Raw genomic sequence first — 25,665 nt, 5'->3', positions numbered from 1 at the left:
GCAGGGTCAGCAGTGGGTGATAGGGATGGGAGTTCACTTCCTCCTGCGCAGCCACCTGACCAAAGGCGCTGGATGGATGTCAGGCACCCCGGGGTTGGAGGGGTGGCATGAGTCTTCGCTCCTGTGAACAATGTGTGCTTCATTTTGGGGGGCCCGGGGAGGCTGGTGTGGGAGGCCACTGCACTGAGGCATGGAGGGTCAGCTACCCATAGACAACATAGTGTTTTGCACTTGGTGCAATTGAAATGGTAACAAAAACTCTGTCCCCAGGAACATCAGGACCAGATCTGCAGGAAAGTTCCCGGCTCATCCGCAACATTTAGAGAACGACCATTGCTTTCGGTATGGCAACTTTCTGTTCTGGCTCCCATTTTTTCATTTAGAAATGTCAGAAGAGCCAAGCGTGGGTCACGATCGTTTTGGGAGTCCTTCATCTCCCCAGAGGGTCTCTCCATGGACTGCCTAGTTCTCATCCTAAAGAGAGAGAGGGTGCCAGAGTCTGCTTCCCATTGAAACAGCTGCCTTCTACCCCTCTGGTTGGCCAGTCACAGCTGTCAGAGCATTGGCAGAGGTGGAGAGAAAGGGTGGGGACCCTACAGCTGTTCCAAATCTAAGAGCATTCTTGGGGAGATCTTTCTAAAGGCAGGGCCAGCTCCAGCTTTTTTGCCGCCCCAGGCGGCGAAGCCACACAAAAAAAAAGCCACAATCGGCGTCACTTCGGAGGCAGCTCCACCACGCCGCTTCATTCTTCGGCGGCAATTCGGCGGCGGGTCCTTCCCTCTGAGAGGGACTGAGGGACCCACCGCCGAATTGCTGCCGAAGACCCGGACGTGATGCCCCTTTCCATTGGCCGCCCCAAGCACCTGCTTCCTTTGCTGGTGCCTGGAGCCGGCCCTGTCTAAATGATTTACTTTTGGGGCATCACCTTCCCAGCCCCTCCACCACTGGAATGAAAAGAGATCTGGGTGCCTGAAATACTTGTCTATAGAGGCACGTCCTCAGCTGATGTAAATTGGCACGGCTCCACTGAAGTCAATGACAATTAACACCAACTGAGGATCTGGCCCATAGGGTATTATGCTATTCCTCCCCTGTACACACACAGAGAATCATAATTCAAATGAGCTAGTCTGCTAAGAAAACAGTATAGCGTGCTATATAGAAAGTGTCTTGGTTTGGTTGGATCTGTTTCCCATATCGCAGTTGACTGAGATATACAGGGCTTGATTTCCCCACTGCTTTGCTCTCACGGAGTAATTGATACCTGCCAAAGTGAGACTCGGAATTCTCTACTCACACTAGTGTTCTACCCACACTTTGCACAAGTGTAAATGACTGCTGAGTGTGAGGCAGTGCGGGATCAGGCCAGCTAAGGAGAAGGCCTTGGAAAGGCCCATCTATAGGGAAAAGCAGATGCCTTCTCACAACACTATTCCCTCGCTATGTAACCCTAACTCTCATTAAGGGAGCCCCATGCAGCGAGAGAGGAATGTTCCCGGCCCTATTTCGAGGGAACCAAGAAGGCGTGTGACATTGGGAAAACAAGTGCTGATTCCTAAAGGAATTTGTATTGCCAAGGAGGCAGCTCCATTCAGTCTCTTCACAAAGTGGGATGATCACACGGGGCCAGATGCTCAGCTGTTGTGAATCAGCAGAGCTGCACCGAAGTCAATCGAGCGACCTGCCTTTACACCACCTGGGGATCTGGCCCAGAAGGTTTAGAACAGGAAAACCGTCCCTCTGAATGCACTTGTGAAGTGAGCAAGGCGGTAGGTAGAAGGGCTGAGATTGGCTTTGAACACCCAGGCCAGCAGCTCGGCCTGAAACGTAAGGTCTAGATGGAGTTTCCCATGTCATCCCCGCTGTAGAAGGTAAATCTGAGGATCCTGAGTATGCGGTTTGCTTCAGTCTTAGGGAATGCACCGTGAGTCCCGAGGACATGGACACGCTCTGCCAGATCCTTGGAAAATGCACTGGACTGACAGAACTTGAGTAAGTGCCGAGCATTGTGTAAGTGTGTCTATACATCAGGCTGTCTTGTGCTCCTAGAAAGTGAAATCCGCCTGTATAAAACCAACGGGCCAGATCTCAAACTGGTGTGAATCAGTGTCACTCTGTTTGCTTCATTGGAGCGATACCCATTTACTGCAGTTGACGTTCTGGCCCGGAGTAACTACGCTTTGTGCAGACGGAGCACCTGGGGTGATGAAATCCATCCTCCCAACCCAGGGTCTCCTCCCGCCAGAACTGCTCTTCCAGCCTACGGGCTGGCGTATCGCCTTCAGCCCCCGGTGCTAGTTGCATGGAGTGTTTGGGGCCTCTGTCTCCATGTAAATGCAAGTCTCATGACTCACCCCCATTGCAGCCTTCAGCTCAGAATCACCTCCTAAGGCAGAAAAGAATTGTCTGACTGCTCCATCTTTCCCCCGCCCTCACACACATGATCTCAGTGCAGTGTTATGTCTTCAACTGGCTCTTTGCACCAAAGGTGAATTTAATCCAGATATTCATATACAAGTATCTTCCCTCCGACACCCTGTACATGACCTCAGGAGAGTTACTTTGGTTTTACCCCAGTATATCTGAGAACAGAATTTGGCTTCCTGGAACTCTATAATTTGTGTGTAAATTCCCCTGGATGCATGCAGTGCTGGCACACCCTTCTGTTCCCCTACCTAGCCTAGATTCAGAGATGGTTACGGTCATGTAGGACTATTCTGATCCAGTTCTAGATAGTCTGGCCTCCTGTGTAGCCCAGGCCAGAGACCCTTACCCAGTGATCTCTGCATCAAACCCATAAAGATGTTTATAAAACGAATGATCTAGAAGCTAGTGGTCTCTCATAACTTATCCAGCCGTTTTCACTTCTCAACAGTTTTTTTTGCTGTCCTTTTTTAACTCCCATATTCCAGTAAATGAAACTTAAACCTTTGAAGTCAAGGATTTCTGAGCCGAGTGTGTATTTTTCAACAGGAATATACACCTCTACCCCGATATAACGCTGTCCTCGGGAGCCAAAAAAATCTTACCACTTACCGCCGGAGTGCGCAGCCCCGTCCCCCCGGAGCACTGCTTTACCGCGTTATATCCGAATTCGTGTTATACCGGGGTAGAGGTGTATTGTTTTAATATCTACTAACTGTGAAGCTTGCAAATCATTTCTATTCTTGCAATGTGTTTTCTCCCTTGCTTTGCAGATTATCTAGAAATGCGCTGAGTGATCAAAGCATTGAAAGGCTGCTAATGTCCCTACCACGTTTGCACAGTCTGAAGCTACTGAGGTAAAATTTGGGGCCATTGTTTTGCTGGATGTCATGAAATATTCATTTTGAAAGCGATAATGCTGCAGTATGTCCTACCAGCATTAATAAATCATCGCATCATTCTACATTAACATAGGGAAAAGCAAACCAAGTCCAGAAACACTCAGAAACGCACTCACCCCAATTCCTCTCCTCTGTCCACGCCCAAACACAAACTAAACCTCTTTTAAGATACTGAGATGATTGGATGCCACTCTTGGTTTCTAGCTGCCCCCAGGTCCCCAACTCCTGAAATGCTACAAGAAAGACGGTTCTCATGTATTTACATCGGGAAGCAAAAGTGCTGGAGGTTCCACGCTTCTTTTTTTCATGATTTCCAGCCCAATGATTGCAGACTCGGGTCCTATTTACACTAAGCCTTGGCTGATATAGCTATGCTGGCAGAGGCTCCTAGTGCAGGGGTTCTCAGACCAACTTTTCTGGTGGCCTAAGAGAGTGGCCACCAACCCTCGCTGGTGGCCGTTCTGAAAATTTTTCCAACCCCGAGCCCCGCCGCCCCGGGCTGAAGCCCAGAGCTGGAGCCCAGGGCCTAAAGCCCAAAGCCTCTGAGGACACGCACTGGTCCCATGTGTCTGCAGAGGCGCTGCCCAGAACCCCCAGGAGGCTGTGTGGTGCAGGCTGCTGATCCCCTGCTGGCGGTGCCAGCAAACACCAAGGCAGCCAGGAGCAACAGCTGGGCACTGCAGGGAGGGGGCGCTGTTCCCCCACCCCCCCATCTCCACCCAGGAGGCTGTTGTGACTGCAGAAAAATCCCCTGGCATTTGAGAAACACTGCCCTAGTGTAGACTCAATGAAAGCTGTCAGACGAAGTTCTTCCTCCAGCATAACTACACCACCTCCCCGAATGATATTAGCTAAGTGGACAGAAGCACTCTTCTGTCGGCAGACTTGTGTTGGGATTTTTGTCGGGATAGCTATGACAGTTTTGGAGGTGCGGGGGTATTTTTTTTTCATGCTCCAGCGAAACTGTGTAGTGTAGACCAGGCCTCATAAGTTTTGGTTTGATCCAAAGCCCATTCATGTCACTGGGAGTCTTTCCATTGGCTTTGCATCAGGCTCCTGGCTGCTTATCCAAAAAGAACACAAACTTTGAACCTTTTAGGATTAGCCTACCACAAAATGTCTAAGAGAAGAAACAAGGGCTAAGAGCTCCTGAATTCTGACCCAAGCTTGGACACTGACTTGCCGTATAGCACTGGAGATCAGTCCCTTGGCAGTCACTTTCCAAGCGTGTAGGTGGGCGTATCTGCAACTCATTTGCACACAGAGCTGCTGCAGTTGTGTAGATGTAAATGGCCACTTATCCATCTAATGGATCGCTTGCATGTGTAGCTACCTGATCCACACATGTGAAAATGGATTTGCAGGTGCAATAAAAAAAAATCACACATGCAAACTAGGGATATGTCTACACTACCCGCCGGATCGGCGGGCAGCGATCGATCCAGGGTGGATCAATTTATCGTGTCTAGTCTAGACGCGATAAATCGACCCCGAGCGCTCTCCCGTTGACTCCTGTACACCGCCGCCGCAAGAGGCGCAGGCAGAGTCGACGGGAGCAGCAGCAGTTGACTCACCGCAGTGAAGACACCACGGTGAGTAGATCTAAGTACGTCGACTTCAGCTACGTTATTCACGTAGCTAAAGTTGCATAACTTAGATCGATCCCCCCCCAGTGTAGACCAGGGCTAGGGAACTGATTCACCACCGTGTTATTCCAGCTTTACAACAGTGAAGTGACAGCAGTATAAAACCAGAGCTGATGCAGTGGAGAATCTAGTTGTTCAAAGGCAAGAACAGTGTCACACCTACAGTTTTGGAAACCAGGCCCTCTCGTGTCTGTGTCTGAGTTTGTGGAAGTGACGGTCAAGTCCTACGTTAATGGAACCAACCTTCCTTGAAGATGAAGACTGATTTATTTATTTTTCCTCCAGTATTAGGAATAACAAGTTTTCACCAAATTGCACTCTCTTACTGGCCAGCTCTCTCAACCTGTGTGAGCGAATCAGAGAAGTAGAAGTCAGGTAAGGAACTGAGACCTCCTGTTTCTCCAAAAAATCAGCCATCATTGAATTCCAACCAATGGAATTGAGAGCCTTGTCCTTTTCGAAGAATGTGGCTGTGGATGCAATGACTATTTTTGCTTGTGTTTGCTACAGGTCAAGTGAAAATGCTTTTTTGCATTTAGCGGGGAGGATAGAAAGCCAAGAAACATCCTGCAGGTCGGGCCATACATTATTTATTTATAAGTTTGCTTCTAAAACGTTAGCATTTGTTGAAATAATGTCAAATGAATCCACATTTGACTAAATAACAGCATGGATAAAATGTGCACCATGCATGGTGTAATCCTTACTGATACTTTTAACATCAGGAATAAGAATTATTGTCACTCCTTGCATGGGCAGCACCATGTATCTGTGCATGTCGTGCAAAAGTCCAGGATCCAGTCTCATGAGAAGAAAGGTGTGTTTCTGGAACACCTTGTAATCTATCAGTTGGAGCAGGAGGCTAGTAGTCAGGACTCCGGGGTTCTATCTGCAGCTCTGCAAGTGACTCATATGACCTTGGACAAGTCATTAGTAGCCAATTTTCCAAAAGTGGCCTCTCGTTCTGGGTTCTCAGCTTGAAGAACCCTTGTGTGTGATGTTCAAAAGGGCCCGTAACTCCTGCTGAAATTAATTGGCGCGGGAGGTTCTTGGTACCTCTGAAAGTCAGGCTCAAGGTGTCTCAGAATGAGCACCCAAAAACCAGTGACCATCTTTGAAAATGTGGGTCTTACCTCTCGGTAGCTGTTTCCCTGCCTGAAAGATGGGGATAATCATTACAGAGGTGTTGAGGCTTAATGAATATTTGCAAAGATCTTTACAATCAATGGCAGGGCTACAGAGTCTCGTTCATTAATGCAGGCGTTGCCCCTAGACTGCTGTACAAGCAAGCGACTGGGAATCTGTAGCTTTCAGTGCGGAGGCTAAGTCAGTGCGAGGCTGTTTCTCGGGATCTATTTCAAATGCTGTTTCTGTCTCCCTCATCTGTCTTCAAACAGGCTAACTGACTGCAGCATCGGTCAGAACGAGGTTGAGGAACTCTGCCGAATCCTTGAACAATGTGGTCGTCTTGCGGAACTGGAGTAAGTGGGCTTTGACTTTCCACTGTGGCCTTGAAAGGAAGGTGAACAGAGCCAGTGAGGGAAAGCTGGGTGGATAGAGATAGGTGTCTCCATACACACAAGCCCCGTAGGCTCACTCTGTCTGTATATCCAGTATCTAACAGCATCTAAACAAAGAGGGAAGTGAAAGGAATGAGCTTTGTGAGCTTTCCCTGCGCTGCCTCCTCTGTGGCCTAACCCAGACCCGGAGGGACCACTCACCTGGTCCCACCCATACTCCCTCGATCTGTGGGGATCTGTGGAGCTCCCTGGTACACAGAGTCCCCAGGAGATAACTTCAGCCCACCAATTGGAACAAGGTGTTTCCACTCTGCTCTGGACTAATGTACATCTCGGTCTTAGAGCCTGACCCACTGCTCATTGAAGTCACTGGGCGTCCTGCCATTGACTTCACTGGGCTTTGGATCCGGCCTTTACGGCCCAATCCTGTGAGGTGCTGAGTACCCTAAATGCCTACCGAAATCAATGGGGCTGAGTTACCCCGATTGGTAAAGGGACTTGAATAGTTTTGTTATCTCAGAGTTCTCCCTGTGAGGCTAGGTTTGTGAGGTAGTTTTCTATGACAGCGTCGTATGTATAAAATCCCTTTGCTTTCCAATGCTCCAGTTGCCGAGAAGAACTGTAAACAAACTCAGCCTTTATTTGTTCAGCTGCACATGGCTAGCCAATGGCTACAGCTCTTGGTCCCTTCAATTGAGAATATACCATGAAATGCCCATTGTAATGAGGGAGAGGAAAGAAGGTGCAGTGTGGGACTTAGGATACCTTCTCAGGGCTGGGATGTAGGCAGCCAGGCCTAGTGATTAGTGGGGGTTGGGGGGAAGGGCGGCAGGTCCCCACACTAGCCAAGGATCAGAACCAGAAGGTCAGGAGCCAAGTTCATGAACCACAAGTCAGATACCAGGAATCAGGCAGAATGAGGAAATCAGGTGATCAGGATCAGGAGACACAAGCAGGTAGCACTAGATGAGGCGCCCAAAGCAGGATGGAGCCCAGTTGTAGGGACAACTTCCAATCCTGTTCCTTCTTCTGCCTTAAATAGAGGAAGCAACCAATCAGGATCTCCGGTGTTGGACCAATCAGGGCCCAGGGTGGAGTCTCCTATGTGAGCTGGGCTTCAAGGAGTCCCAGTCGCCAGTGGGTGGAGGGGTGGAGCAAGATGACCCCGGGGAACTCTGCGAACCCGGGTTTAAAACCCACAGTTCATAACACATCTGGGTTCAGTTCCCTGCTCTGCCACAGACTCCCTGTGTGACCGTGGGCCTCTCTGTGCCTCGGTTCCCCATCTGTACAATGGAGCTAACAGCACTGCCCTGCCTCACAGCGGTGCTGTGTGGAGAGATACGTTAAAGGTTGTGAAGTGCTTTGAGAACTATTGATATAAAGGGCTATAGAACTAGGTATTATTATTGTTTGTAAATTGACCGCCTGTTTTATGCATTGTAAGAAATACTTTCCACCATGTGAGCCTTTAGATTAATACACTGAACAAACCCCTTGTGCTTTTGTTGAAGACAATCTGTGCTGTGTAATGTGTCAAGAGGGCACCAGATTATTCTGCTCCATTAGCCAGAGACCTGGGTGACAGGATGGGAACTTCCTAGTAGATAATCTAAGTAATCTATTTTGTGGAACACTCACGTTCTAGTTTCCACCATGTGGTGCTGGGCGGGGCGTTGGCCCGCGATGTTTGGCTGTGCAGTACCTGGGAACCTCGGCAAGGGAGCGCTCTGGCCTGAATTTCACATGTGAATTTGTTTGGGTGTTTTTCACCTTGTTCTCTTCCCTTGCAGTCTCTCTGGGAATCACCTTGGCAACGAGGGGCTGAGACGCCTCTTGGATCGCTTGCTCCAAATGCACGTTTCCCGCTTGCTGAAGTAAGAAAGCGCCCTGGGAACCTGGGGACTCGCTCGGAGCACTGGTGCCTGCTCTCGAGCTCGTCACCAAAAGCAGCAGAAGACAGGAGGGGCCTAGTGGGGAGGCGTTCGCCTCCTAAAAAATAGCAGCACGTGTGGGACTAGTGGCCACCCTTGTTGTCCTGTCTCATTGGAGAGGCCAAGGATTCAATGGGCTGTGGGGATTGGACTGCCCCATGGGACTGTTCCTGGCGGTCCCTCCAGGTCAGGAGCGAGTGATGTAGAATCTGATCAAAAACCCAGTGAAATCAATGGGAGTCTCTCCACTGGCTTCAGTGGGAGTCGGATCAGGCCCTCGGTAGGGCTGTAGTGTGAAGCTTTTATTATTAATTATTATGATTATTAATCATATTATTATGGTAGTGCCTCGGGTCAGCCAAGCATGGGGCCCGCTTGTGCTAGGTAGACACTGTGCAGACGCAGAGCAGGAGACGGTCCTTGCCCCGAGGAGCGTAAATAGACAAGACAGACAAGGGGAAAGGTGGAACAGCAGCATGAGCAATGGGATGGGGCAGCAAATGTTAGTCAGACATATCGTGTTAGATCCACAAGGGGTGGGGGATTACTTAGGAGGGGATACGCGAAATGGACAGAAAAGGGAAGGGAATTGGGAGGGAGGGTGAGCGGAAGAAGGCAGGAGAAAAGAGGATACGAGGGACAAGTGTGGAGTGAAAGTGATGGGAAGAGACACTGAGAGGAGGGAAGGGGAAGGGTTGGAGCAAACAGCCAATCTGCACAGGGCAGAGAAAGTCCACAAAACAGGAGGAAGTTCTGCGAATGTCCAGAGATCGCAGCTTTGGCTGCATCTGCCCCTGCGGGCTGGATTCTCTTCCTGGCGCTCGAGCTGTGCCTGTTCTGCAGATAAACAGAGAACTCCAGTCTCCACCCGTTCAGTCAGCAGCTTTCTGCCGTGGGGGGAGTCTCTCAGCGAGAGCTGCTATTTTAGTGACACTTCCCAGCAGGAAGTCCCACCTCCTAACATGGCTTGAGATGGCGGGGCTGCTGCGCAACACATGAATGCTTGGGAAAGGCATGAGACTGTCACTTAAGTGCAGTTATGCCAGTGCCGTGAAGGAGGGACTTTGCCATAATATCTTAGGCATAATTGGAGGTACACACAAGCATTAAAGGGGATACAGACCCTCTAGTCTCTCACAGATTTGAAAACTCTGAGTGTCTCTTTGCAAATATTCATTCTTCTCAAATGTCAGCACGAGACGCTTCGGCTATGTCTACACAGCAAAGAAAAACCCCAGCCGGTCCATGCCAGCTAACTCAGGCTTCGGGTCTGTTACGCTGCTGCATAGACTTCCAGGCTTGGGCTAGAGGCTGGGATCTAGGACCCTGTGAGGTGGGAGGCTCCCAGAGCTCGGGCTCCAGCCCAAGCCCGGAAGTCTACACAGCAATGAAACAGCCCCACAGCCTGAATCCCCGTGAGCCCAAGTCGGCTGGCACAGGGCAGCCGCGGGTAGCTAGTTGGTGTGTAGACATGGCCGTACGCTGACAGCACCAAATTGCATCAAAATGTAACAGTAGCTGTAACTGAGATTTCTAATACTATATGAATCATCATGTTCTATTGTTGTAGCCTCAGCCATAACAAAATATCTCAGGATGGAGTGCTGCATCTAATTAACACCCTCTCCACATGCAGAAATGTAACAGAAGTTCAAGTCAGGTATGGTTTCTTGTCATTAATTCTTTTCTCTCACTTAATTATCCTAAAGTTTATATATTGACTGTAAGGGTCGAATTATCAGCCAACGTAACTTTTTGTGTGCATGCACCCATTCCTACAAAATGTAAATTTGTGCATGCAAATGAATATTTGGATATGCAAATGAGGAAGTTAGTTGGGCCATTACCTTATTCTGTCGGTGCAAGTCCTTTTTTATATATGCAAATCTGGGCATTGTGTGTGCAAATATAGATGCATCCAGGCCCTCTCAGAGCTCCAGAGAGGCCTGGGCCACTTCCAGCTTTTGAGGCCTCTTTCAACACGCACTTGATCCAGCACCAGCCACTAGTAGTGGGTTGGTTATATAATCAGTTGATCTGAGAGGACACAGTCTCATCTTGTGCCATCAGAGCCGATACATTTTTATTAATATTTATGAACATTTTAAACTCTTTAATATGACAAAATCTATATCAGTTAATAAAAAAATTATGTCTTTTACCAAATCACATTTTTTATTTGCTTAAATTTGCAGCTCTAAGCTGAGAGGGTGTGTCACATTTTGGTCCGATAGGGATGTGCATAAAAACAAGTAGCAAAACGTATCAAATGCCAAAAAATTAACGAGTGTCTAAATTTGAGGCCCCCTTTGAGCTTGAGGCCCAGGCCAAATAGTCCTCCTGCCCCCCCCCATTGGCCCTGGATGCATATACATTTTCTGATGGGCACTAGCTTGCCTCCGCTATCTGAAAATTCAGCTCCGAATTTTCAGAAGACCTACATTTTAGAATTCTCTAAATTCTGTGTGACATTGCCAAAAATAATCCTTGATTTACTGAATTTGGGTTCTTTTTTTTAATCTCTTTCACGCCTGACAAAAGTATAGTCCATGGACAATACTGATTCTGTTAATGTTAAAAGCTGCTAAGCAGGTTCTTGCTTTAGTTCTTTATTGTTTAGTTGCTGTTTAGTTTTCATTTTAGAGGCTTTGAACCCAATGAATCCCTAGGACAGTTGCATGCAAACACATATCAGGTACACAATTGCAGGCATATTTTGCACAGGCAGTTGTGCATCTAAACTAAAAGTCTGGTCCCTTGGAGATGTGTCCAAAGCGCAGTGTATCCTAAACTCATGTGGTCTTGTCTGTGCAGTTTGTGCTCCAAGGCAACATCACTCATCAAGTTCACAAGAGAAGATGAACCAAGGAAGATTTTGAGGTAATTGTATGAGTATTTTGTGTGTGTTTCAATCTCCTTTAAAAAGCTAGAGTCTTCCCCTCTTTAGAGAGAAGAATGAAAAACATCTCTCTGCCTTCTAGATCCTAAGGAATTGCATAATATAATATCTGTAACAAATGGCATATTCATCAATTCCAAGGCTAGAAGGAACCATTATGGTCATCTAGTCTGAGTTCCTGTATAAAACAAGCCACAGAATTTCCCCCAAATAATTCTTAGAGCAGAGCTTTTAGAAGAACATGCAATCTAGTTTGAAAAATAGTCAGTGATGGAGAATCCACCATGACCCTTGGAAAATTGTTCCGATGGTTAATTATTCTCATCATTAAAAATTTATGCCTTATTTCCAGCCTGAATTTGTCTAGTTTCAACTTCCTGCCATTGGATCATGCTACACCTTTCTCTGCTACACCGAAGAGCCCATTTTAAAATATTTGTTCCCCATGTAGATACTTATAGACTGTAATCAAGTCACCCCTTAACCTTCTCTTTGATAAGCTAAATAGATTGAGCTCCTTGGGTCTATCAATATACTGCATGTTTTCTAATCCTTTAATCATTCTCATGGCTCTTCTCTGAGCTCTCTCCAATTTATGAACATCCTTCTTGAACTGTGGACCCCAGAACTGGACACCGTATTCCCGCAGTGGTCACACCAGTGCCAAATAAACTCTCTACTCCTACTTGAGAGTCCCTTGTTTATGCATCCCAGTATCGCATTAGCTCTTTGGCCACATCATCACACTGGGAGTTCATGTTCAGCTAATTAGTCACTAGGACACCCAAACTTCTTCAGTCACTGCTTCCCAGAATGGAGTCCCCCGTCATGTAAGTGTTGCCTAGGTTCTTTTTCCCTAGATGTATACATTTACATTTAGCCGTTTTAAGATGCAGATTGTTTGCTTGCGCACAGTTTACCAAGTGACCCAAATCTCTCTGAATCAGCAACCTGTCCTCTTTGTTTACCACTCTCCCAATTTTTGTGGCATCTGCAAACTTTATCAGTGATGATTTTATGTTTTCTTCTAAGTCATTGATAGAAATGTTAAATATTGTAGGATCAAGAACCAATACCTGCAGGACCCCACTGGAAACACAGTCAATGACGATTCCCCATTTACAGTTGCATTTGGAGAACTATCAGTTAGCCAGTTTTTAATCCATTTAATGTGTGCCATGTTAATTTTATACTGTTCTAGTTTTTTTTATCAAAATGTCATACAGTACCAATTCAAACACCTTACAGAAGTCTATATTATGTCAACACTATTACCTTTATCAACCAAACTTGTAATCTCATAAAAAAAAGATATCAAATTAGTTTGACAGGATCTATTTTCCATAAACCCATGTTGATTTGCATTAATTACATTTCCCTCCTTTAATTCTTTATTAATCGAGTCCCATATCAGCTGCTCCATTATCTTGCCTGGGATTGATGTCAGGTCTATAATTACCCAGGTCATCCCATTTACCCTTTTTAAAAATTGGTCCATCAGGTATTTCCTCCTGGTTTCCTTGCAATAATAATAGTCCCTTCATATGAGAGAGAGAAAATCTACACACACTCCCTCTGAGTTCTGATCTCTTGTAATCCTTTATCCCACCAGTCTCTGCTAAATGTACCTGGATCCCTTGTTCATCTCTTAACTCTTAATCATCAGTAGTTATCCATCCCTGTGCTTCAGTTACAGAAGAGTATTTTGTGGAAGGTAGAGTGAAAGAACCCTCATAATAGGCTGCATCATAGCATACCGAAGAACTCTTAAGATTTTACCAAAAATCTTTTTCGCAGTGTTTTAGTACTTAGATGTTGTCTGTCCCTCCTCTTTTCTCAGAAGATGCTGCAATGCCTGTGATTTCTGGATCAAAGGGACTAATAACAGAGAAGGAACTAATACAGTTTTCTCCCCCGTTCTTTCAGACTAACGGAGTGCAACTTTCAACCAGAACACCTGCCAGAGCTGTTCTCTCTACTGCAAAAGTGCACCAACCTGACGGAGTACATGTGAGTTAGATACTGCTGAGAATCTGGCATAGACTGAACTTTGCTTAACAATATTTTGTTAAAACAACGAGGAGTCCTTGTGGCACCTTAGAGACTAACAAATTTATTTGGGTCTAAGCTTTCGTGGGCTAGAACCCACTTCATCGGATGCATGGAGTGGAAAATACCGGAGCAGGTATAAATACATGGAAAGATGGGAGTTGCCTTACCAAGTGTGAGGTCAGTCTAACGAGACAATTCAATTAACAGCAGGATACCAAGGGAGGAAAAATAACTTTTGTAGTGGTAATGAGAGTGGCCCATTTCAAACAGTTGACAAGAAGGTGTGAGTAACAGTAGGGGGAAATTAGTATGGGGAAAATTAGGTTTAGGTTTTGTAATGACCCAACCACTCCCAGTTTTTATTCAGGCCTAATTTGATGGTGTCCAGTTTGCAAATTAATTCCAGTTTCGCAGTTTCACATTGGAACCTGTTTTTCAAGTTTTTGTTGTTGAAGAATTGCCACTTTTAGGTCTGAAATCTTTCTTCACAATGATCTATGATTCTAGATCAACAAACAACAACATGACAACCAGGGCGGTGGAAGATCTATTGCAGGCACTGAGGAAAAGTCTGGGAACACTGAGAATAAGGTACAGAATGGTTCTAGTGCTCTGTGAGTCAAACCCACTTTGGTTCTGATAAGCTAGGATCCAATTCTGTTGAAAACAACATCTAGGTATGGAAGGCAGAGGGGCTGGGATTTAGTTGCTGTCTGAGTCAGCAGTGATTTAACGTTTGTCTGCACACGGAAGATATCGTGAAATAAGCGAGGCTGTGAATTTAAAGCACAATAGCTGTTCTACTATGGAATAGTTATTCTGGGCTATTTCCCTTTGTAGACAACCCCTTTGTGTCCAGCATGGCACAAGGGGGCGCCGTGCTGCCGGCAGTACCATTATTTTTAGATACATGTAAAACTGTGACCGTAATCACTTGTGATCATTAAAGAACCCCTGGTACTTTTTGTAAGAGCACGGATGCTAACCCCCAGTGCCTAGGCAGAAATTCCTGTAAGATAATTACACTGTGTCTGGCCAAACCATCCCAAATGCAGTGGTGTTGTAGCCGTACTGGTCCCAGGATATTAGAGAGACAAGGTGGGGGAGGTGATATCTTTTATTGGACCAGCTTCTGTTGGTGAAAGAGACAAGCTTTGGAGCTTACACAGAGCTCTTCTTCAGGTCTGGGAAAGGTACTCAGAGTGTCACAGCTCAACATAAGGTGGAACAGATTGCTTAGCATAAATAACTAACGCATATCTCAAGGGACCATTCAAGGTGAAGTGACCTGTTAAACACCTCTCCAGTTATAGGGGGAAAGGGAAAAAGAACCTGTCCCTGCAACATTTCATTTGAATAATTAATTCTTTACTTCCTGTCCCAAACTGTTTTGCATTGTTACTGTTGCCATCTTCTACCCTGTGGTGGCGAGTAAGGACACACCATATCCGGTCTTCTCATTACAGCTGGTGGGAAAAAATGAGAAATATTGGGGGCAAAAAGAGAAAAAATTAAGGTTAACGTCCCCTTGTTTCCAGTTTGCACTGTGCTTCCTCCCCTGAGGTAGCCCCTCTGAGTAGGGTGAGCTGAGAACCAAGGGCTGTACAGACACATATGGGGACGTAGCATTGAGATGGGAGTAGTTTAGATAAACGATGCTCATGAAATAAAGCAAAGCTGCCTGTGTTTTGCATTGCAGCATTGAAGAGCAATGGGTGCGGAATGCAAGTATCGCTAGCCTTCTGCAGATGGCTGTCCAACCCCACGGGAATGTTACAGAGATCACGTAAGTGGAGCCTGGACAGCTGCTTGTCACAGATCCAGGGCCTCTAATCCCCCTCAACAGTCCAGGAAAGACACCTGCTCTCAGGCTCCTGGGTCCCCAGTTGTCACCTCGCTTGGGTGGAGACATCTCTCCCTTCTACCCAGCTCCCTGGTTATACTGTGAATTCAGCAGCAAAGTCAGGCAGCCTAAGCAGGCCTGCTTGCTTTCTCTTCAGAAACGAATAACAACAGTGTAATGGCCTTCAGTTAAGCTACAGCTCTTCCTATGCAAGTTAATGTATTCGTACGGTAAAAGCATGTCCAAGAGAACATATTAAAACAAGAAAAGAACCTATGTGCATGCTAATAAGCTTAACAGAGATCACCCCAACTCCAACATGGGCTCTGGCAAACCCCACCTGGATGTCTCTTCCATGGTCATAAATTCGTAACAGCCTAAGCTCAGACCTAGCACACTCAGGACAAGTTTAGTCCATCCAGGGGTCTCTGAAGTTCCTAACATTTCCATTAGTCACATCTCTAGAAAAGTTGCATACAAGCCTACAGGAACACATAAACAATTGCATTTTTATACAAGGGAACCTAAAAACTCAATTCAGTAAGATTTAACTTAATTCCATAAGGTTTCTCTGGGATCTTGCAGTTTTCAATTCCTTTTCTAAAAATAAAAGTCTGTGTTTGGAAACCAGCCTTGGACGAATGCTGTCAAGTCCTTAGGCAGAGATGGTTTCCAGTCATTCAGCAAGTAAACTCTGATTGCCTGCGCTCTTCTGCTCTGTCCCATCTTGTGGAAAGTAACCTTTGCTACAGGGTGTTTGGAACCATTTGTATCATGCATCCAGCAAGGTCTGGGCCTGTGATGTATTGTCATCTCCATCTTCTCCTAGGATATCAAAAGACAAAGGTCTCCTTCGAGTGGGCATGGGGTTCCCCTGTCGAACGGAGAAGATGGAGTCTGTGGTTAGCAGGTGAGGAGGTGCATCTGGTTGTGCTTTTCATTGCAGGTTGCTCCCTCTGACAGATCATCCAATAAAAGAACTCACTAGCATTCCTATTCTACCCTGAATAAGTAGAGGCCTTGAATACATTAAGACCCAGGCCAGCTTGACACTTTCTTTTGCAAGAGTGTGCATGGAAGGGATAGCGCAAGGAGCTTTCATGCTCTTGGCAGGGAAATCAGCCCTTGTGCCTGGGAAAATGAAGGGACACCCAGAGGTGGGAAAGGGCCATGTCTCCCCGACTCTACACCAGACTTTGGAGTGGGCAAAGCACATCAAGGAGGAGCTTGGGTTTGTGCAGCTCTGGTCTGCTGCCAAACCCAGCCATATAGCACGGAAAAGCCATTGGGATGCTGCAGGCTGCAAGGCCCTGTGTACGCATGAGCTGGGTTGATTGTCACTGATGTTGATCGGTCGCGTTTGTGTGTGTCTGCACCCTGCAGGTTGAATCAGTGCGGGCTGGAAGGGAAGCACATTCACTTTCTCCAGAGGGTTATTGAGAAATGCACGCAGCTTCAGGAACTGAGGTGAGCTCTCAAAGCGGTGTAGCAATTTATCTCAGGAAGGAAATAGTTTCTCATGTCCTGGTGCATGGGAAGAATAGATGCATCTCTGAAACTGGGACTGGGGAGCTGGAAAATCATGTAGAGAAGCAATAGTAGTCAATAGTCAATTCTCCCCTGACATATGCTCCCCGTCCAACCTCACTGAAGCCAACGGGAGTTCCAGGGGGTGAACTTAGGGGCAGAATTTAGCCCGAAGTGACCCCAGCGAAGGAATGGCTAGACACAGCAGTACACATACCATCTAACATTTAGTTCTTGCATGTGGCTTGACCACAGCTCGTTGCTACAGCTCACTCAGACACGCATACCCTACGGCGAGTGAGCACCGAGGGTGCAGGAAGGTTAGCAAGACGTGCTTGGTTTGGTGCATACGCTGTGCATTTTGTCATACGCGCTCTGCTGGCATCGCGGAGTGTATGAGAATTCCAAACGGCACCCCGGGGACACAACAGAAGGCCTGTCTCTAGCTGCCAGCCATTTCCTGGTTGGCTCTTCGGGCTGAGGAGTAGATCTTTATTGGTTGGGGCTTGAAATACATTGAATGAGCTGACTCGTGCAAGAAAACCTGGGGTGGTCAAACCTAGAGAGACTCAGGTTATAGCTGTGCGATTTGATGAAACCAAGCTCCTGCCCCTGTCTGTGTTATGCAGGAGGCCAGACTAGATGATCCGGTGCTGCCCTCTGGCTTTAGAATTCCATGAACTATGCAAGCTTGGAGAACAGAGCCTGGGAATGCAGGGATCATTTGGCCTGGCATCACAATGCGATTATGTTGCTATAACAACAAGGGGGCAAATGTGGCTTATTCCGTATACCTTGAAGTGCTTCTCAATGGACTGTTGACCTGGAGGTGGGTCAGCATCCAGGCAGCCCTTGACCAGCTAACTCACACAGAACAATTGCAAGCATCACACCACGCCAAGGCAGCTGTGGGCTGTTCAGATCTTTGTGTGTCACTGAGAGGATGTGCTTTTTCGTCCTTGCAGCTGGTCTCATATTGATCTCAACAATGCTGAAGAGGCGATGCTAGCCAACGTGCTTCTGACTCTTCCAACGCTGAGGAAGTTTGAGTACGTAATTATCTAAAAAGCTCGTTACTGTTGAATGTTCTCCTTCATGAACTATGGCTCATTCCAAGCAGATTCCCCTACTGCCCTCACTTGCCCTTTCCCCAGTCCACTACCCCCCGAAACTCTCTCCTTCCTATGCAATTGGTGTCGCTGGCTAAATCCAAATGTGTATTTTCATGATTTCTCTGAGCTTTGGGTTCTTGGGAGCGGCCTGGATCAAAGCTCTTTTCTGAAGTGCAGAAAAGTTCAGACCCGAATCAGCATCAAAACTCCCTAGCTGACCCCTGACTTTGTAACGGACCAAACCGCAGCCCCATTGGGTGGGGAAATTGGAATTCAGACGTGAACGTTGCAACCTTCGCATATCTGCGTGTTAACATGGCATATGTTCTAGAATGTTCTTCTGTGAATTGTTGGAATGGGGCACTCGAGCATTTAGTCATGGTGCAAGACTTCAGAGAAATTATCACGTCCTGCCCCCTTTCTTTAAGTAAAAACATATAAAGACAGAGGGCCTGATTCTCATGTACACTGTGGCCATTTTATCCTCCTCCAGTCAGTAAAGGGGGCGTAAGGGTGTAAATATAATCTATTCTCACTTTAAGGCCCCTTTATACTCCCGGAGTGGTGTCAAATGGCTGTAGCTAAATGAGAATCAGGCCCATAGACTGTATCTTTACACAATACAGTCTTTTGGGACTCATTCGCTGTTGCTGTTGGCGGAACCTGCAGAGAGTCCGAGTCAGTACAGATCAGCACCCAACATTTTGGACTCTCCAGTTCTCTTGGGTCTGTAAAATGGAGCTGGAAATCACAAAAACGTTCTCTTCTCGTGTGTTTTGGCTCCTCATGTGCCAAAAGCTTAGCCCTGAGGGGTCCTTCCTTTTAGGCAGACCCCTAATTCTAAAAAGATTCAAGATTAACAGGGGGAGAAACGAGTGCCGAGCTGTCATGTTTGGGTATAAATCCAAGATCCCATGTTCATGTATGGTTTCTAAAGACCCTTTGGCATTTTTTGCAGGCGTATGAGTACCAGCCCTGGGACCCTGGCCATTTACATTCTGTTGATCTAATTTCCCCTCTGTGGTTCTATTTGGAAATATCAGGCTCTCAGCATTTTAGTATGTGGGTACCAATTGGTGTTAACACTTCCCAACTTCCCGGTTGTGTTTTATGCTGATAAAAAGCTTCTGCATTCCACCCCAGAAGCAGCTGCATATCAGTGGTGAGGGAAGTGATTCCTATATCTCCTGTCTTGTTGGACTGCCTGAATGGAAGTCATTCTCATTCGGTGCTGCTACTGGTTTTTCAGGCTGACGTCCAGCAGTGTTACGCCAAGCGGAATGGGACACCTGGTTGCAGGGTTGCAGCAATGCCATGCTATTGAAGAACTTAAGTAAGTTTATAGTCCTGGTGCTATGTAGACCCTGTTAGGCCAGTCTATATTTTATGATTAAACTGCAGTTACTTACAAGCTGTGTGTCATGGATGAGTGTAACTACACAGATGGCTGGTAGACATCAGCCGGGGGAGAAGTATGAATTCCTTAGTATTTGCAACTAAGGATGGGCAGAACAGGATTAGTAATGTGTGATTAGGGCAGAGAGAGCAGGGTTCTGTGTACAAGCCAAGTACTTTGGGATCCTCAGTACCTCTGCAGTATGTGTGAACACCCGTGTCCCACTGCAGAAAGGCAGTAATTTCAAGAACCACATTGCAGTGTTAGAAGATACACCATATCCAGGAAGGTAGCACCTTCTAGTGGCAGCAGATGGCATTTACAGAAGCACTTTTACGCCTTGCTTTACAACCACCCATGGTACACCTCTGACTTCTCCTGTTTTGGAGTGCCACCCATAGGAAGGCACCCAGACCAAGACCTAACACTAGACCAAGACACAATGGTCCTGAGAAATGCCAAAAGAAGAACTGAGTTTTTGGTTCCATGACTGAACTGAAAAAATCCAGAAAAAAATTGTTTCTGGTCAAACAAAACGTCTTTGACCTGAAACTAATTTGTCAGGTTTTTTTTTTTATTTTGTTTTTGGGTGTTTTTATCCTTTTTTGTTTTTTTTTAATAAATCTAGCAAAATTTCTAAATTAAACATTGTTTTGAAACGAAAAGTTAGAATGTTTCCTTTTGAAAAAGTAGAGATGAAAAGTTTTGACTTTTTCTGGCTAAAACTCTTTGCTGAATTTGACCCAAATTCATAAATAGTTCAGTCGACCCAAAACTACATTTTTTTGAGGAATAAACTATTGCAAAGAATTTTGCTCAGCTCTAGCCATGAGTGTTGCAACCTAAAGATCATAAAGTAAATTATTTTATCATTCATATCACTGTGGAGGCATCACCCTTAGAAAACAGCATCCTTGCCCCAAAGATCTTACAGGCGAAAAGTTGCAGAATTGTTAGGGTCTTGAGCCTGCTTATTTTATTTGGTTCTTATAAAGAACCCTGAAAAATCAACACCTTTTATAATGAGAGCAGGTAAAAGAAAATTAAAAGAATTTCTAAAACATTTTAATTCCGATGGTTTTTAGAAGGACTGACTTATTTTATTTTCCTAATTTTCCACTGATTTTTGTTTTATTTTTTGTATTCATTTTTCTACATTTAATACACGGATTTTCTGACATCCATGTCACACAATCAGACATAAAACCTAGTGTTGTGACCATCAGTGAAATAACAGGATTTGCAATTTAAAAGAAGATGTTTTAGCAGTTATTGGAAATCTCACTGGATTTTTTAAAATTTTATTGTTAGTAACATACATTAACTTTCCATACAAGTATTAATACATCTTATTTATAACTTGTATTTGTTACCTGCAAAAGAGACCTAGTTGTGATTGGCCAGCCTTTAATCATTATCAGTGTATTTTGTTCAAATTCTCAAAATAGTAACCACCTGTTACAAAAGCTATGTGACCCCTGATATAAGGATGTCTGTTATTTTTCCATTATCAAATTTTTATTTGCTTTAAAAATTGGTAATATCCGCAAATGAACATTTTCATTTTGGGGAGGGGGTGGGAATCTCATCATGTGACTAAACTGTCCTGTCAAAATCTGGAATGCAAAAAACAACCAACCAAACAAAACAACCTGTTGAAGAGCAATAAACTTTCCCATCATAAATTTCCATTGAGAAATGAATGTATTGGCAGGTGGGGGGAATCTCAACATGCTTTCACAATATTTTTGGTTTTGAAGCAAAAATGAAGAATTCTTACGTCTGAAACATTTCTACCCGTCTCTGTTAATAATGACCCTGCAATTCTCAGCCTTTGTAATTGCTTGAGGTCTCAGAGAGGCAGCTCTTCCTTTCTCCAGGTCTCCTGGGGACAGTTTGCCTGAAAGGGAATGAAGAACTTGCCTCTCATGCTGTGTATGTGTTTTATGCACCTTTGGCCTCATCCTGCGCCCATTGAAGTCAATGGCAAAACTCCCATTGACTTCAGTGGGGTAGGGTCTTCGTAACACCAGAAAAGAGTATTTCCCATTGCAGTCTCCTCAGCAGCCCCACACTGTGGAGGACACAGAGCTGCAAAACGTTTACACGACAGTTAAGAGGCTTCCCTTTCCTAACCCTGCGGGATCAACATAACGACACGGCTTCCATAGAGAGCTCTGACGCTGGCCTCCGTCAGCCTCCCATTGCTTTGACAGCTCCTGCCTAGCAAATTGGTCATGGTCTGTGAACTCTCCGTTTAGATCTGTGCTCACTCATTCCTGTGTCTATTTGCCTCTTAGCCTCGGCTCCCTGGGACTCGATGACACGGCCATTCTCATGCTGGTGCCAGGACTTCACCAAATGCCTTTACTGAAAAGACTCCGGTAAGTATGTCTGCGCAGGCCTTCACGTACTGTAGTGTTAGCGGGGCCATACAGACACTAGCGAGAGAAGGAACTTTTGTGATTCATTCCCTGAGCATCTCACATTGATGCCCAGCTTAGCTATTGCGTAGTCTCTGGAGAGCAGATTTCGCCCTAAGGAATCTGCGTACGTTCTGTGCACTGTGCTAGACTCAAGAAGGAAAGTTTCCATCGTGAGTATGTCTGACCTCCTTGTAGACAGGCCTGCTATCAAAGCAGCAAGGAAAGCTGGGCCTGTGTACATGGCCCTGGTTGGGGTCTCAGGAGAGGGAGGTTCATTTTTCCAGCTCTGCCACACACGCTGTGTGACCTTGAGCAGGTCTGTGCCTCAGTTTCACCTCTGTGCAATAGGGGTAATAATCCCCTTCCTACTTCACAGGTTTGTTTTGAGGATAAGTTTGTTAATGTCTGAGTCACTCGGGTACTGCAGTCTGAATCCTTCCCGTGCTTCAAACATTGCTTTGTCTATCCTGGGATAATGCAGTGAGGGGGTCAGATAAATACTAACATAAAGAGATAACTATCTTAGCACAAAGGTGCTGCACTGTTCTACAATTCTGCAGTGACGCTAGCAGCCGCTGCACTATTTGCATCATTATTCTGCTATTTTTGGTAGTCCCTACTTTTATTGACTAAGTAATGATGAAGTAGCATTTTAAAAAATATTTAAATTTTTTAAAAGTGTCCATCCTCCTCTTCGCAGCAAATACACTGAGAAGAGGAAACATTCAGGGGCAGATTTGCAAAGCTGAGCACAACAGATGCACCCGTAAAAATTCACATGCACCCAGTGAGCCCACAAAAACTCCCATGTAAGTCCAGTTAATAGACAAACATGTAGCCAAGATCATAATTTCCTGCTTTGTGGGAGCACGGAGGGGGTCTTTCACTTGCACAGCCATCAGAATCTCCAGTAGCGATAGCATTACAGTTATAAGAACAGGAGTACTTGTGGCACCTTAGAGAGCTATATGTGTGTATATATATCTCCTCAATATATGTTCCATTCTATATGCATCCGAAGAAGTGGGCTGTAGCCCACGAAAGCTTATGCTCTAATAAATTTGTTAGTCTCTAAGGTGCCACAAGTACTCCTGTTCTTTTTGCGGATACAGACTAACACGGCTGCTACTCTGAAACCTGTCATTACAGTTATGTTACAGGAAACCACGGAGTGGATCATTTCACCGTTAAGTATACTGTTCAGTGGTTACCGTGGATACATGCAGCTGTTTCAGAGGTTGATGGTAGCATATTTTTTTCAAGCAGAGCGATGCATTGCATAGATTTATTTTTTCTTTTTGAATTCCAACACCAGTGCGCCACTTGCATTCCATTTATATCTCTGTTCTTGAAGCCTTAAGTGGGACTCAGATGGCCCATAGGCCTTGCGCTGGCCCTCTGCACAGCGGTGAAATTCATCCTCTAACCATAAAGCCATGCCACTGAATAACAGTCTAATGTGTGGTATTTTGTGAATATTCTTTCCAGCTTGAACAATAACAATGTTGGTAGTGAAGGCTGCTCCCACCTGGCCGAAGCTCTGAAGAATACTCCTCATATGGAAGAAATCAAGTGGGTTCCTCCTTTCTTGTAATCTCTCTGCCAGTGATGGGGATGGATTATAGAGCTCAAGTCAGGGGGTGTTCCTAGGTGCAGTTATAGGAAAGAAGCAAGTTTTATGGGGGTTGCTTATGCTCTAGTGTCTGGGCTACTTGAATTAGAGATGGGATCAAACCAAAACGTCAGATGCAAAATCTGAGCAAGTTTTGGTCTGATCCGAGCTGAGGAACTGGCACATGTAACGGCATATAATGGGTTCGACCGAAACGCCAAGTTTGAACACCCTCTGTCAAAATTTGGATCAGGAGCTGGGTATTGTAGCTGTCTCTGAGAACGGGTCCCAGGGCTCCCAAGATCTGGAAACGTTTGAATCTAGATCCACTCTCAGGCCCTTTTTTGTTGGTTAGTTTTCTTCATTGCAACCAAGCCCTGTCTCTTCTCTAACACAAGACGCAGTGAAAACAACCCCCTTTTTGACGTTTGAAGTTCATTCAGCTGTGAATAGTGAAGCAATTTTGGTTCCCTCCAGCAGATCAGGGCTGTTAAGACATTGTGCTCAGTGGGAAACTCCGCGTTTTCTTTCATAATGTGGCTTTTTTTTTCCCTTTAAAGTTTAAGCCATAACAAGATTGAACATGCTGGTCTGGAAAAAATAGCCACGCTCCTGCCGGAATTGCAAAATCTAAAGAGAATCGAGTGAGTCGCTTTATGTTTCGGGCTGAATAATGGGATTAATTAGAGTTAGAGCTCAGGTTGGGGGGAATGTTCACGTCTGATTTTATTTGACCTGCATAGAAGTTACTGGGAAGGCTTCCATATTGACTGCAATTGGCTTTGTGACTGAAGGTTGCTGCCGTGTCCTGCCTGGGCAGCACAAGCCTCTCCCGTTATTGGAGACCTGGAGGCCAACGGTTGGATATGCCGCAGGGAGTGAATGCCCTGGTGTGTTGGCCTGATAGGATAGTTGTACACTTCCCTAGCCCATGCATTACACCTCTACCCCGATAACGCTGTCCTCGGGAGCCAAAAAATCGTACCGCGTTATAGGTGAAACCGCATTATATCGAACTTGCTTTGATCCGCCGGAGTGCGCAGCTCTGCCCCCCCGGAGCGCTGCTTTACCGCGTTATATCCGAATTCGTGTTATATCGGGTCACGTTATATCGGGGTAGAGGTGTACCCGTTCTGTAGCTCCATGGAGGGTTTCAGCCTCAGCACGGCCCATCACCGCTACATTTATTTCCTAACAAAAGTGTGGGAGGGGGGAAACGGAGAAATTTCTCTTTCTGGCCAGTTTCAGCTGGTAAGAAAATTCACCCCAAATCTTCGGCCATGAAGGGGACACCCGCTGAGAGAAAAAGCAGCCATAGGCCCCCCATGCCAGTGCTCTGATGGTCTAACCTAATGCGTTCGAAAGCCTTTCTCTTCCAAGCTATTTGATGGAGAGACGTGTGTGTCTCTTGACAAGCTTTGGATTGGTATCTCCGGGCCTGCTTCAGTGGTAGCTCATTATTACGATGCCCTGCGCTCCCTGTCACGCCTCTCAGCCATGAAACAATCTGCAGCGAAAGCGCCATTCATGCCACGGTTTAATTTGTATCTGGTATATCCTGGCTCCTTTCAGCCATTGACAGACTCTGCCTGTTTCCATGTGTATTGTAGCCTGTCGTCGAACAGCATTGGCCCAGCTGGAGGGGAGATGCTGGCGGAGGCTCTGGCTCGCTGCAGGCATGTCGAGGAGTTACTGTGAGTCCCACATTCACACTGGCTGGTACACAGTTCTGAGGCGTCACATCTGCTCTCCCCAGTGGAATCAGTGGGCTGTACAGACTCTGTTAATGGAGAGGAGCCCAAGCCTGTGCCTTGTACAGAATCATAGCTAGGATTTCAGAAACACAGGGCCTAGAGCAGAGGTGGGCAAACTATGGCCCATGGGCCGCGTCCAGCCCGTCAGAACTTTTAATCCGGCCCTTGAGCTCCTGCCGGGGAGCAGGGTTGGGGGCTTTCCCCGCTCCAGCTGGGGAATGGGGTTGGAGGCTTTCCCCGCGGCTCCCGGAAGCAGCGGCATGTCCCCCCTCCAGCTCCGGCTCCTACGCGCAAGGGCAGCCAGGGGGCTCCACACGCTGCCCCTGCCCCAAGCACCGCCCCCCATCCTCCCTGCAGCTCCCATTGGCCGGGAACTATGGGAGCTGCAGGGGCGGCCCCTGCGCATGGGGCAGCATGCAGAGCCACCTGGCCAGTGCCATGCCTCCACGTAGGAGCCAGAGGGGGGCATGCTGCTGCTTCCGGGAGCTGCAGGGGCGGGACTGCCTGAGCCCCCCTGTACCCCAACCCCCTGTCCAGCCCTGATCCCCCTCCTGTCCTCTGAACCCCTCAGTCCCAGCCCAGAGCACCCTCCTGCACCCCAAACCCCACATCCCCAAC

The 25,665-nt window shown here is 46.4% G+C and overlaps 1 protein-coding gene across 1 annotated transcript in view; it reads left to right on the top strand.

The window, feature by feature from the left end:
* NLRC5 (NLR family CARD domain containing 5) overlaps positions 1-25,665 on the top strand; it is a 76,858-nt gene that overhangs the window by 40,800 nt on the left and 10,393 nt on the right. Inside the window, exons 21-37 of the mRNA XM_026652762.1 lie at positions 271-342; positions 1,909-1,992; positions 3,198-3,281; positions 5,258-5,347; positions 5,483-5,572; positions 11,241-11,306; positions 13,252-13,335; positions 13,885-13,968; positions 15,077-15,163; positions 16,050-16,130; positions 16,604-16,687; positions 17,713-17,796; positions 19,109-19,192; positions 21,556-21,639; positions 23,170-23,253; positions 23,854-23,937; positions 24,904-24,987. Coding sequence (XP_026508547.1) covers positions 271-342; positions 1,909-1,992; positions 3,198-3,281; positions 5,258-5,347; positions 5,483-5,572; positions 11,241-11,306; positions 13,252-13,335; positions 13,885-13,968; positions 15,077-15,163; positions 16,050-16,130; positions 16,604-16,687; positions 17,713-17,796; positions 19,109-19,192; positions 21,556-21,639; positions 23,170-23,253; positions 23,854-23,937; positions 24,904-24,987 — 1,410 coding nt within the window. The remainder of the gene's footprint in view (positions 1-270; positions 343-1,908; positions 1,993-3,197; positions 3,282-5,257; positions 5,348-5,482; positions 5,573-11,240; positions 11,307-13,251; positions 13,336-13,884; positions 13,969-15,076; positions 15,164-16,049; positions 16,131-16,603; positions 16,688-17,712; positions 17,797-19,108; positions 19,193-21,555; positions 21,640-23,169; positions 23,254-23,853; positions 23,938-24,903; positions 24,988-25,665) is intronic.

The sequence above is a fragment of the Terrapene carolina genome, unplaced genomic scaffold, assembly GCF_002925995.2.
Source record: "Terrapene carolina triunguis isolate 2854851 unplaced genomic scaffold, T_m_triunguis-2.0 Scaffold130, whole genome shotgun sequence".
Lineage (NCBI taxonomy): Eukaryota > Metazoa > Chordata > Testudines > Emydidae > Terrapene > Terrapene triunguis.
This window is presented reverse-complemented; position numbering and strand designations above follow the sequence as displayed.